Source organism: Ceratosolen solmsi, unplaced genomic scaffold (assembly GCF_000503995.2).
Source record: "Ceratosolen solmsi marchali unplaced genomic scaffold, CerSol_1.0 scaffold14, whole genome shotgun sequence".
Classification (NCBI taxonomy): domain Eukaryota; kingdom Metazoa; phylum Arthropoda; class Insecta; order Hymenoptera; family Agaonidae; genus Ceratosolen; species Ceratosolen solmsi.
Genome location: NW_011948420.1, coordinates 1,476,313 through 1,491,329, shown reverse-complemented (window position 1 = coordinate 1,491,329; position 15,017 = coordinate 1,476,313). Strand labels below are relative to the sequence as shown.

Sequence of the window (15,017 nt, the reverse complement as noted above, 5' to 3'; positions counted from 1 at the left end):
AGTGATGCGAGAGATTTGTCAGGCCGACGAAATTTTCATGAGAAAATTTCATGCAATCTTGTGGTTTCATAAAAAACAAAAAAAAGAAGAAACGGCGTCCCTCGAATGGCGCCAGTTTCGATCCGGAGACGCGTCGTCTCGGAAATCTCCAAGTCCGCTAGCTTCCGTTCTTCCCTGTTGCTGGTGCTAGTGGAAGGGGTTGATGGCGAGAGGTACCTGTCCGGGAGCGCGTCGGTGGGGGCGCCTGCGCGCGGAAGCTCCTGAATGCGTGACGCTACGATCAGTCGCAGCCGGCGCCGTGTGTGACATGTAGCGCGGTTTCCATGGGTCTTCTAGTATTTTGTTCGCGCGCGCGCTTTATCTCTCTCTCTTACTTTTAGTCTACGCGCACTCGCGCGTTTATTGCATTCCCGCCGACGTATGCGCTTGTCGTTTTGCTGTCAATACGCGCTCCGCACGCATGTGCCGGCCTTGCAGCGGCCGAAAAGAATATAGTCGAGGAAGTAGCAGCAGCAGCGACGTCGGCAGCAGCGACGTCGGCAGCAGCGGCGGAGGCAGTCCGACACGAGGACGAGGACTCGACGCGCTGGGAGGAACATGCTGACCAGCCGCTTCACTAGATCGACTCATCTTGCAGGTAATTATTTCTAAATCTAAATCTTTCTTTTGTTCCTGCCTTGTTTAATTGGATTCAGACTATGAAAATTTTGTTATCGGGTAGTGCGTTGCTGCGGACCATACTAAGATGCTGCGTAAAAGAATATTCAATACCAAGATAATTACATAATTAGAGTTCCCGTTTTATGTTTTATTTTTTTCTTCTCCTCCCCCATCTCTCAATTGCTTATTCCTTTTTATTTACGTGTCTTTATTATATCTTTCTTGTTCTCGTTCTCAGTTATTTCCTCGTATCGTTACATCGACCGTAAAAAACGTAGCGCACTTCTTTCTATCTCGGCCTCTCTTCTCTTTTCCTCTCTTATTCACTCCTCCCCAACTCTTAGTACATATATATTCTACATCTGACATTTTAATAGCATATTGCTTCTTTTATGAGGGTGAACATAGATTTCGTCAAAATTTCATGAATCGTCCTTCTTAATGTAATCGAGCTCTTTCATCCCCGCTCAACCGAGACCACCTTTTCTTTATCCTTCATACTTATTTATCTTTCTTCTTGTATGCACGAACTCCTATAATGTTTACACAAGTTGCTTTTCAGTTATGTATATATTATCATACTGCTCGAAAAAAATAATATATTTTTAAGCCCATATACTTTATTTAATTTTAAAAAGTTTTTATGAATATTTAGACGACTCTAGAGTTTAAATTTTAGATTAATATCATTAAAATTTACATTTCATATATTACTTATATGTTTATATTAAGTTTAATTAAATTTGTTCTTTTTTAATATTGTTATGGCATATCAAAGTAGTAAAAGAAACTAATTCGTCTTATAAAAGATATTAAAATGTAGAAGTAAACATATTTCATTTTAGCTTGTTCTATTAAATTGAAAAGACAATTACTTATAATAAATTACTTTCCGAATTCAATTCAAAAAGTTATATTCTTAATAACTATTTTAAGTGATTGGTTTGACGTCTAAGACCTGAAATATTGAAAATGTACAGGATTTATTTTAATTCTGCTATTTGCTGAACTACAAAACTCAATTTTTTTTCAAAACATCTTTTCATTTTAATTATAATGAAAGGATGAAATTATAGCAGATCGGCGCTTGATTAAATTTTAAAGTAGTTAGAGCTTTAATTACCATTCAAGCAGAAATAGACGAGGCACTAATGTGAATTTAATCCAATTTCATCTCGAGTGCATGAACGAGGAACATAGAAAAGGTTGGAGTTATAATTTCGCGATCAAGAGGAAATATTGCGGAGTAACAAAAAAGGTACTCTCACGTACAAAATATCAGGCACAATGAGTAAATGTTTATCTGGATCAAAATACTAAAAATTTCATAATATATATGGATAATATAATATATTGGAAAATACGTTATCTAATTTTCACGTGGGCATGTAATCAAAGTGACATAACATCTGGTGCAAGCTTTTTCGTACGATAATATCTAGGATAACGAGAAAAGCGTAACCATACCATAAATTATGCTTTAATTCATTTCCTTCGTGAGTACATTAATATATTCGCGGTCTTATAGTGTCTGCAGTAATAAATACTTAGGTAACAGAAAATAAATAGACTTTCTACTTGATTCTATATTAACAATGCTGTAGACTTTGAAAATCTTCCGAACTCAAGCTTGCTAATTCCTATCTTACATATTTGAAAGGGAGATAGGTGCTGACTTTTTGCGCGCATCGTTATGTATCTGAGAGAAAAGATATTAGTGTGTGAAAAAATATTGAGAGAGAAAATGGATGTAATAAAGGAAAGGAAGAGGGAGGTCTTGACAGGCTTCACAACTTAAATTCGATACTACTATTCGGTGTCTCGATCAACTATTATTTATGCTTCCGACGACGCTCACAATGAGAAACTGGAAGAGATGCAAAGCGATAGGTTGGCCAGCTTGACACATAGAAGTACTGAGGTGGTAGACATGACATACAGAGGCGTTGAAAGAGAGTCACGCATTTTAATAGAAAATGGGAATTTCGAAGAGAGAAGTCAGATCCAATTTACTATTTCTCTGGGGATGAAAGGGAAGAGAGGTTGGTGATAAATATCTTTAAACATATGGTCTAAACCAGTGAGACTCTTGAGACATGCCTATATATATGTTAAATCAAAAAGTGGTTTTATTTTTTATCTCACAATGTACATACACCAAGCGTACATATACATATACATAAATAGAATTAAAAGTCTGCTCTCCGTCTGCTTGTTTGGCTAATATTGTTATTCAATCGACCCGCAAGACAAATGGCGTGCAGATGGAATAGCAATATCCTCCGGCGAAATGTTTATGCTTTCATACATGCAACCAGGCAGATTTTCTTCCTTCAGCTTTTTCTACTTTCAACTTTCCCCTTCTCTTTTCTTCTTGACTCGTGCTTATACCAATCCTCTTGTCTAGCGCCTTTCGATTATCGTGATTGTCGTCACGTTGTCACTCTTTTACTTAAAGAAAAGCTTTGCACAGCTAGGAGAAACGCAGGAGAAACTTGAGCCTGAGTACGTCGATCGATAATAACACCCAGCATCGCGCAACAAAAAGTTTGCCGTTGTTATTTCATTTCAAGTGCGGAGTCGTGTAAAGAATGAAGGGAATCTTACAAAAAAGTTTAAGTATTATTTTAGACTTTTGCATTGTTGCCATGGGTGCTTTGTCTTTCAGTTCGAAATGATTACATTTTCAAAAAAATGAAAAATCAATTTACGTGACAGCGTTCTGTTTCAACGTTCAAGAATCCGTCGGTGAAGAAATTTCTCTTTCGCTTGAATTCCAGGAACGCTGTTTATCATTTGAACTATTGGAAAAATTCTAGTATTTTCAATACACGAATAGTCCTATTGTAGAATCCGAATCACTGTTGGAATGTTGACTTCCAACATCGCAAAAGCATGCATCCAACAGCCTGAACTTTGTATCGCGTGAATGTCTTTCTGCCTCCTCATGATTCGTTATTAGAATTTGATAGACCTGTCAATGTATTGGCATCTACAGCAATTATTGAACATCAATATGATATCGTAAATAAAATCAGATCAAGCATAAATAATTTTTTTATACGAAGAACACATGAGCCTGAGAGGTCACAAAAACTATATGGGTTCTTAGTCATCAAATCTATCTGTACACGAAGGCGATATACTAAATATTTTTGTTCGTACTGGTCTTACAATTTTTATATTCTACTGAAAATCTGCATTTTTCAAACTTTTCCCTTCCGTTTTGCCCTTTTTACTATTGAGCTTAAAATCTCCCTCCTATATATGTGTAAATAAAAAAAACCTCTCAAATCTTTTCATTTGTATCCTGCACGCAATTCTGATTCTCTTTCACCCTTTCTTTCTACTTCCGAGCAGTACAAGAAATTTGAGATTTGTACTTCCAGGTGAATAACTATAAACCCGAAAAAAATTCCATTACGTTTGAATGCTTAAGTTGTAATGGTATGGCATGATACCATTGGCCGGCACGAAATCAACGTAACTGCACACGTGAGACATTTGCGGAATATTATGTGGGTATCTTTTCCAATTTAAGGCAGTACTGAATTCAATTTATCTAAAATTTTTCTTTGCTACAGCTATATCCTTTTTCTTTCAATACTTTTAATGCTTTCTGCAGTTTCTACAACCGTAACAACTTGATTTTTTTCTCTTACCTCTCTAAGGCGAATGAATATTAGCTTAATCGATAACAACGTAGAATCGGTGCACAAAACATTTTTTTTTTGACATTATTTACCTCAGCGCTGCACAAAACATCACCTACATTAAAGTTAAGTCAATTTTGTGAGGTCGTGCTCTTTTGCGAATTTGTTTTCTTTTTGTTTGTCTTGGTTATAACGAATAGAAAAGTTAATTTATCAAAATTTACATGTTCGGAAAAAATACCGGTTAATGTTTTATTTTATATTTGATTTCCATGCTATTAGTATTGCTTATAAATTAAAATGACAATTATTACAATATGTGATCGTTAAAATAATGTATAGATACTAATGTTATTATTTATTATATTATTTATTTATTGAAAAAAATTCTTTCAATTTCGAATATTGAATAAAAATGCTATACTGTTCATATTATAAAATCCAAATTGTCACATAATTGTAATTTTATAATATCTTCCAAAATTGTTATTTTACTTTATAATAATAAGTATTTTATCTACGCTATCTTAAAATAATATATATTATATCAATTTTTTTATTATTTATTAGTTATGTAAGATATCAATTGATTAAAAAATTTTTGTATAAAGAAAGAATTCTTTATACTGACTAAGCACACTCTAAAGGACTCTCTCTAAAGGACACACTCTCTTAGGAAGCATTCTATTTTTTTGGTATTATCTTAGTTACAAAATTATTATAATTTTACGTAAAAATTATACTTATTAATTATTTACTTTTACCCAAATTACTATTACCTATGAATTGCAGTATAAAATTACCTGTAATTATGAAAACATTATTTACTTGAAATATATCCCAGATTTAAAAATATGTTATTTTCAATAAAATGTTTTAATATAATATATAGTATAATTTGAGGACTTTATTTTCTTGTAAAAAAATCGGATTACAGTTTATTACAATTAATATAAAATTTTGTATAACGTTAATCATTATACTTAACAATCAAAAGTTTTAACAATATAAGCTGGAATAAATTTTCGACTTAAATGTAATTCATAAATTATATTTAATAAGAAGCATAAAAATAAACTGTATTTATTAAATATATTTAGAAAACTAAAAAAGTTTAAATAATCCTCAAACATTTTATATTATATTTTGTATGGCATAAATTGATTATATTTATTATTCATTTTTTTATTTAATGCATGTTGTTAAATTTATTTTAAATACAGAGAATATATTCATGAAGATATTTTACAGACATATCAATAATACCATTAGACAGAGGAAATATGAAATTATCAATGTTTTATGGATATAAATTTGGAGGTTTTAACGTATACAAAATCATGTTTTCATGTCACTTCTGATATACAATTTTTTCATCTACAATGTATTCGACTAATATATACTAGCAAAAATATGAATTTCAATTATTAAAAGCTATTCACATATATTAGTAAAACACGTTATTTAAGTTTTGAATTAATATATTATAATATTTGTAAATACAAATTTTTTCATAAATTTATACATAATCTTGATTAACTTGAAAGCAACTATTTTGTTTGGATTTTGCATGAAATATTTTTTCGGCTTATTTATCTTAATACAAAGAAAGTAATTAGATAATCTTATTACTTTAAATATTGTATAAATAACTTTAGTATTTAAAAAATAAAATGTACTATTACTAGAATAACTTATTTATGTGGATATTTATAATATATTTCATCTTGATATTAATTTAAAAACAATTTTTTAATGATCTTTGTTATTAAATGAAATACAGAGCGTAATAGTACAGTGAAAGGTAATTGAAATGAAGTGGGTTATTGAATGTACTGTCCATGAGCACCATATGTGTAAAGAAAAATACATGAAAATAATATTAAAAAATTCTAGATACCTCCAGCACTGTCATAGCAGATGTATTACGGACGTTGACGATTTCACTCATTAGAATGCTCTGTCACAGAGAAAGAAACTAACGCAAATATTACTGCTTAATGAATGAATACGCGTTGTCTGTCGTCAATTCTCATTAGTTTCATATCTGAAATTTTGAAAGTCGGCAAGCCGGAAATCGTCTAAAGAAGAGTAAACGGAACATCGAGCTCAAAGAAAACCCAAAAAACCGATAAAAAGTAAGAAGAATAAGATGAAGTTAAGTTTAATGCAAGAGTAACGATGAAAGGGACAAACAGGAGAAAAATAGACGAGGATAGGGAAAAGCGAGAAGTAGTGTGATAATATATTTCTTTCTAAGTGGAATGAGATATGCTGATGAAAACTTAAACACTGCAGAAGATTTTAATTCACTCCATTGTATCTTGCGTAGTCGGTTTTCTTTATTATGCTCATTTCACTATTAATGTCCTCGCAAAAGATAAATTCTTTATTCTCCTCTAAAGATTGTTATGCCGATGATTGTTTCCTAAATTCTGAATGGACAGTCGCATAATTAAATTCAATTATTAAAGTGATGATATGAAAGAACAGTGGGACGTGTGATGCTATTAAATACCGTTCGATTAATTTGCATGCGATATCGATATGTATTAATAGTCTCGTCCTTTTCCGCTAGAAACTGCTGCGCGTGCGTTCACTAGATAACAGCCAGCTGATCCGCGTATGCGTACGTGAATTCGATTTTACTACAGTGAGGAATTCCGAGCTGGGTCCCTACTCATTAGTTGCCGCTTGCAGCACGTGCGTCAGCATAGACTAGTCTACCGGAAATCTACAGGAAAGCAGACCTGATTCATTATTATTATTCTGAGTACAATATTGAAGAAAAAAAAGAGAGTCGGTATAACGAGTGTAAAAGGAACTACCCTAGGGATAAACGACGTCCAAGGCAAGTGCAGTTGGCGGTTGTCAGGTGCAGAAGAGGGAGGAACAGTCGAACAAAGAACAAGATCAGACGTACATTTGCCGACGATTGCCAAGCGCCGTGGGGAGAGTCTTGAGAGTACCTGAGTCCAGACGATGAAAGTCGCGGTTTGCGTGCGATGGATGAAAGGGTCGACCAACCAAGAAGTACGAAGAGAAAGATTGGGGGAGGATGAAAAGCTTAGTCAAAGGGAGCGCGCATAAAGCGAACAGCGCTTCCACTGGTCAAATAGAGATTACTGTTAAATTTTTTACCAACTTACGAGGACAACGACTTCTGAGAAAATTTATACGTTCATCCGCCTGGGGCCTCTAGATAAGATACCAGGCCCGGATGATGAAGTTCCCCTGGGAAATCAATGCTGCAAACGAAAGTCAGCACGTCCTTATTATTACCAATAGTGGTGGTGCCATTGTCGGATCCCATTTAAATTATAATTTTTTATCTCATAAATTTTATGCAATCATTTTCTAATATATCATTGAATAAACCGACAACCGGCTGAACAACCGCTTCATTTTACTTTTTTCTGTAAAACAAATGGACAGAGAGTACGCAAGTATATCTAATTTGAAGTTGTAAGAAGGGAATATTTACTTAAAACAGATCATTCCCCATACTTATCTTAAGTTTTTGATCTTTTAAATATACGATAAAGTAAATACGACTTTCCAATTAAATTATAGCCCAAACTTTTGAATCACTATGATTTTTAATCTTATATATTTATCTTGATTATGCTTTTTTACATAGTAATATATTTACCATTTAAATATCATTTACTTATTCAGTCACGAAGAACGATATTTCATAAAACTAATTTAACGCGAGAATATTTTATAATATTTTTACTTGTTCTATTTTATTTAATAACCACTTACAAATAAAAAATTATGTGGGTGTTTGTATATAATAGGCATTTAGCATGAAAGAGAAAGAAAAGGAGAAGTAACAGGAAATGTTTTCAATTTAAGTTTAACTATAAATATATAACTTGGATATTTTTCTATTAATATTATGCTATTAATTATGCTATTAATATTTTAAGGGAGAATTCTAAAAATTTAGGCAATAAAAATATTAATAAACTAATATTTTTTATGGATTTACCTTTAATAAATAATAACCATGAGTTTACACTTTGTAATATTCTTATAATTAATAAGTAAATAGTAATTAGATTAAAAAATATACTTTAATAGAGCTCCATACCACGCATAGATTATGATTTTTCTACCATTTAGTGCACGTGCTGCATTAAAAATGAGTCTATTATCTATTTACAATAAAATCTGTTTCTATAGATTAAATTTTAAAGATTCAAATATACTATTGATTCAGGGACAACTAAACTTTGTAATAACAGAAAAAATATACGAATCAATTTATATGTGTATATTTAAGAATTACAATTTAATACAAACTCAACAATTGAAAATAAAATTTCTGTTTGTCTTACTGGAACTATTGTGTTGTTGAAAATCTAATTGAAAATACTTTTTTAAATTTCAAATGTATGTAATAATTTTTAATACATAAATCTGTATTTATATAAATTGCGCAATTAAATATTTATTTCTAAAAGTACTGTCTAAATACTATACAAACAATAAAGCATCCAAATTTACGTTTGAAATATTACTAGAAAATTAAATTGATTATTCAATTATTTGTATTAAGTTTCCTCAGAAAATAATTTGATTATTTTCTGGAACATAATAAATGATTACATTTCTGATAATTTTCCATCTAAAATAAGTTCAAGATACTTCAATTAAAAATTTTTTAGTGATTTGAAAATAAATCTTACAATCTGCTTGATAGTATTTATTTAACCTATTTATGGAAACTTTATTTTTTAAATTTGATACAATTAGTTTTTATAGTTGGTGTTGAAACCGAAATTAGTGACAAAGGTATGTCTGAAAGCTTACTAATAAAAAAATAATACCTTTATCTTGATTTACTGCAAAAGGAAATTAACGTTAAAAAATATTGTATAAATTAATGTATAGCAGATGTAAATATTTTTTGTATGTCTGATAATCAGTCTTCCACATCTTAATTGTCATCTAGTGTTCGTTAAACTTGTTGCTATAATACCTGCTCTCAAAAATTGCGACAACCAAAATAACTTATTGATTAAGGAGAGTAACACGATGTTTCTTATCTTTAGGTGTATACCTGCTGCTGCTTACGTGTTCGTGCAGCGGTTTCGACGCTCACTTGCGTGGACCCAGCTTCCTCATTGAACCGTCTTCGAGACTCGAGTTTTCAAATTCGAGTGGCGCCTGGTTGGACTGTGCAGCAACTGGAAGTCCACCACCCAACATCGATTGGTCTACGGCCGATGGTCTACCTGCAGGCGATGTACCAGGAATACGAAGACTTCTTAAAAACGGTACCCTCGTGCTTCTGCCCTTTCCTGCTGCAGCTTACCGACAGGATGTCCATAGTGCGACCTACAGGTGTGTCGCTAGTAACTCGGTTGGAAGGGTTCTCAGTCGCGATGTGCAGGTGCGCGCAGGTGAGTAGTGTAATTAATATCTTTTATCATTTAAGCCTCTCACTTTGACTCATCGCACGTGTAGGACATTGGAGAGCTATACGGTCTTATTTAACTGTTCTTACATGCATTAGTATTGAATAATAATTGAAAAGCTTGTGTTTAATATTATATAAACATTTTCTTATTATTATAACTTTCTTTTAATTTTTTTATTTATTTACATAATAAAAAAGGTAAATTTTAAAGTTCTTTCATGGAACGACGTGTCAGGTGTTCATTTGTAGTTGTTTAAGTGCTTACATTTCAAATAATAGTGCATAATTTACATACCATTATTGAGTTTCTCGATACTTTCTGTAGAAAATAAAAATATTTATATAAAAAATACAAATACTATATATAAATATAAGAAAACCATTAGGTTAAACAAAGTAAGTTTAATTTTTTTGCTATCAAATTATTTGCAAAGCAGTATTAAAAATTATAATATTTACTAGAATAAATTAATAATTATTAAAATTTGTAAAATGCACAATCAAAACATAGAAAGAAAATTTCATTGTATGTAATTTAGGAATATTTTTCATAAATATATATATCCATATACAACAATTTCTATAACTATTTCTAAGTCAATAATATATATTAGTATTCAAATAAATATGAAAATTGCAAGATTTTCTGGAAAACCTTCAATTTCAAAGTATTAAATATCATTTAATATCGACATTTTAATATTAATATTGAGAATAAGAATTGAAAGCAAATATAAATTAAATATATTAAAAAAAATTAGTATTATAATATAATATTGCATTTTTTAATAAAAAACAAAAATTTTTTTTCACATCCACTATAAAAATTTAAGCATAGTATCTTAATTTTTAAACTTTTTTAGATTCTTCGTACAAAATATTTTGAATTTTTTTATTTTATATTTTTGTTAAATATTTAGAATAATTTTGTTTACATTAAAGCTGTTTTAAAATAGATTTAATATATAAATATATCTATTTCATCTTTTTTTAATGTTGTAAAATGATTTATTTGTTTAGAAAAGAAATTGTTTACAATCTTATATTAGTAAGCATATATAATAATAAATTGTTTTTATAAAGCTGATATTTCAACATTATAATTTACTTTGAATCCATATTCAGAGTGTTTTTATGAAATTTGATTTGGAATTTATAAAATTAAAAAAATATTTACAATTTTTTGAAAAGAGTGTTTAGTTATCCTTCGAATAAATATATTTCTATATTTTTACTATAAATCATAATATTATTTAATTTCTTTGCAGTATATACAAATTAATAGGTTTTGTAATCGTAAATAGAAAAATTTAAGAAAATACAAAAATATTTTTAGGTATTATATTTAGTTATTATAATAGTAGAATAAAAAGTAAATTATTCAATTTCTATTTTTTTATACTTAGATATAAATTTAATTTTTTTATTTTCAATTATACATAATTTTCTGAATGCTTCATATTTTACAATATGAATTTTATTGCATTAAGCACTGATATGATTATGACAAAAACGGCTACTGTTCAGTTCAAATATAAAAAGCAAACGTAGAACTTTAATTCTAACTAAAAGATTGAATTCTTTCCACAATGCATAATAGTTAAAATTGATGGAAAAATATAACGAACATTAATTAGACAGTTTTCGTTGCAATGTTTGCTTCTAATATTAAATCATTCACAAATTCTAAAAAGCTGATAATATTTAAAAATTTAATCTTACTAGTTTGATTGAGTCATACCATGAGTCATACCATGAGTTAACTTCGGAACTTCTCGTGACGTTAGCATCTACACTTTCCATCAGAGTAAATTTTTCTCGCAAAAAGAGAAAAAAGGAAAAAATGGAAAAATTTATCCGTAACAACGCTTACTTGTCGAACAAAAGACTGCTCGGCTGAATGGAGCACTCTTTCTTTCATCAGCAGTCGCCGGAAAGCATTTTCCAAGGTCTTGTGAAAATCACGTAGAGCCATGCGCGGGTGAGACATTTCTCATTGTTGATATTTTATCGGTATAAATAATTTTTCGTGGTGAACTAAGTAGAGTCTAGGAGCGTGGAAGAAGATTAAAAGATGGAATGAGAACTTCATTTTCATACCGACTATCAATGGAGAGCACATGGCATTGATTTATTTTTGTTTATACATTCGTTTGCTCAGTGGTTGCTCAGGCATACAAGGTGGACGTGGAGGTGATAGGAGGTGCATCACGGGGATGTACAGCGGTGCTGCGCTGCGTAGTACCGAGCTTCGTTCGAGATCTTGTACGAGTAGTATCTTGGTTACAAGAGCCAGCATTCTATATTTACCCTTCATTACAAGGAGGTATGAATTATCTAAAATTTTAATGTATTTATTTATTGACTTATTTATTAGTTCATTAATTCTCTCAAGTTTTCTCTCTCTCTCTCTCTCTCTCTCTCTCTATACATATATATATATATTTTCCTTTTTCGATAACTATTGTTAGTACGTTCTAATAATCTTTTTCTTATTTACGCAAAAATAAGAGTTGCGTAAGCGCACTTTAATAAACTCGAGTCGAAGTTGGAAGAAGATTGCTTGGATGTTCGGTGTCGGAGGGTGCATTAAATTCACAAGAGTTTTATTGTCTTGTGGAATTGAGAGACAAGGAAGAAAAGAAAGTATCGAGAGATAGATATAGAGAGAGAGGAAGAGAAAGAAAGAAAGAGAGAGAGATCTCAACGTCAACATAACATAAATATCTTTAATATAAACCGAATTAGAAGTATAAGCGAGTAATATCGATTGAATGTAGTAAGTTCTACAACGACGAAAATAAAAGTATCAGATGTAGGTGTAAGATAGTGAAGAAGAGAGAATAAGAATGCAAAAACAAAAGAGATGAAAAACAACTGAGTAGCACCGACTGTGTATTGTAGATGGAAAGTTTCATCTGCTACCGACAGGAGAGCTACTGGTTCATGGTTTAGAATTCACGGATCAAGTACCTGGTTATAGGTGTCGTACTATGCATCGCCTTACGCGACAGGTCGTTGTTAGTTCCGTGGCGAACGTTAGAATAGCCGATCATCGGGGTGTCATGCCGCCTGTCATACTTGACCATTCAGAAAACATGCACGTCGCCCAAGATGAGTCAACCTCCCTTGTGTGCGTTGCTCAATCCTGTCCTACTCCCGAATACAGGTACTACAAAAACCCTCTTTATTTCATAATTAAGCAAGAATAAATGAGTACATATTTATATAAGCATCGTAAATTAAGATTAAAAAATTACAAATACTTATTTTATCTTCATACCGTATAATCCATCAGCTGTCCGTGATAAATTTCTTTAAATATAATGATACACTGATGGGGCCTGCAGAAAAGTGATCCCTTCAGTATTTCAAATCTTTTAATTCTTGATAGTACTCAGATCTAATCGTCTAGTAAAGTAGGTAAATAACGTTTCAGGTGGTATACCCAAACGGGAGCTGAACCGATGCTGGTATTACCAGGTCCTAGGACAAGATTATTGGGTCCGGTGTTGGCCATTGAAGCGGTTACCCTCGAAGATAGTGGCGTTTATAGGTGTGCCGCTTCGAATCCTGGAGGCGAGGCCAGTGCCGAGCTTAGGTAAGAGTCGAAAAATTAAAATCAATAGCATTCGGCAGGCGCTTAAATACGTAATACAGCGATCGAGCGATAGAATCTTTTCATATGGGATGTCGAGTTTCAAAGTTGCTCTTATCAATCATATAAATAACGCTGAAGAAATTGCGAAAAACTCTTTTTACCTATATAAGAATGCATACGATCCTCTTCCAAATATATTTCAAACGAATATTTATTGAGTGTATAATTTTATAAAGGAGCCAAATTGATGTTTTTTTTCTAAAGATGTAGATATTGATATTTTTATTAAAAATAAGATTTGTTTTATTATTGTAATTGTGAATATAATTATATAATATTCGAAAAATTTGAAAATAATTATATATACTAAAGAAATTTATAACCTTTATTGAGCGTTATTCAATAGTATATGTACGCGCATGCGTGCGCGCATATGAATATCAGGCATATCATATTAAAAGTAATAAATAAATTTTATCTATACTGTCTGATTATTAACATTTAAACAATGATTATCATTTAAACAATTATCCTCGAATTTTTATATAGTAGGATTTGAATTTTTTAATCATATAAAATGTGCATTCAATAGAAGATAAAAAATATTATTTTTATTATATGGTCATATAAATAAGAAAACTTTATATCATTTACGTATTCAACAGTTATTTGCTTACAATTTATTTTATAGATATTTAATAACGACTTTTAAACATAAACCAATCGCTTTTAACAAATTTCTTTAATATGGAACTAATATGAAACATTAATCAAATTATTATAATTTAAAGTCTAAATACTACATTTAAAATAAAATTCTAGTCACTTATAAGCTTATTGATAGATTTGCACCAGACTTAAAATAATTGAATATTTCATTGTAATTAATGTACAAAATTGAAAACACATCATTTTTGACATTTTGAAATTTATTAATAATAGATTTATTTATGCTTTTCTAGTAATCACAATATATAAATTAATTAATATTTATTTAAAAAATAAGACAATTTGTACATAATTCTTGAAATGAATTTCCTTCTCGTATCCACTGTATTGAGCAGAAAATGAACATCGCTGAGATTTTTACTGATTGCAGTGGGAGACTTGTAAAAATCTTGCTATATATATACAAAAATCTTACATACATACATACATAAAGACATCTACAGATATATATATATATATATATATATATATAGAAATCCGATTTAACACTAAAATACTTATGAATTAAGATAGTTAAGGGTGGGCGACTGTCGGATGAAAGGGTCGGGACTTTGCCGTGAATAAATAAAATGGGCGTTTTGATGAACTGTATCTTGAGTGGCGTTTAGATTGGTTGTAACGGCACCCCTGCACGTGGAGGTAACGCCGGCACTGCTTAGCGTTCACCTGGGTGGCAATGCAGAATTCCGCTGTGAAATCGGCTCTCATCCACAAGCGAGTCCGCACTTCATCAGTTGGTACAAAGATGGACGGCAGCTACCGGGAACCGGCCGTCAATCGGAGCTGCTACGCATTAACAGCATCGGTCGAGAAGACCGAGGCATGTATCAATGTATCGTAAGGCGCTCTGAAGGAGATACGGCCCAAGCCTCCGCTGAGCTACAACTTGGAGGTGAGTAAGAAAATAGCTATGGATCGATACGCAGTACCGCAATTATCGAAT

General features: G+C 31.3%; 1 protein-coding gene across 1 annotated transcript in view; it reads left to right on the top strand.

The window, feature by feature from the left end:
• Positions 1–530: 530 nt before the first annotated feature.
• Positions 531–15,017, top strand: part of Dscam2 (Down syndrome cell adhesion molecule 2) — a 35,791-nt gene continuing 21,304 nt past the window's right edge. Inside the window, exons 1-6 of the mRNA XM_011497936.1 lie at positions 531–637; positions 9,377–9,727; positions 11,906–12,070; positions 12,649–12,913; positions 13,184–13,345; positions 14,683–14,966. Of these exons, the coding sequence (XP_011496238.1) occupies positions 598–637; positions 9,377–9,727; positions 11,906–12,070; positions 12,649–12,913; positions 13,184–13,345; positions 14,683–14,966 (1,267 nt within the window). The 5' untranslated portion in view covers positions 531–597. The remainder of the gene's footprint in view (positions 638–9,376; positions 9,728–11,905; positions 12,071–12,648; positions 12,914–13,183; positions 13,346–14,682; positions 14,967–15,017) is intronic.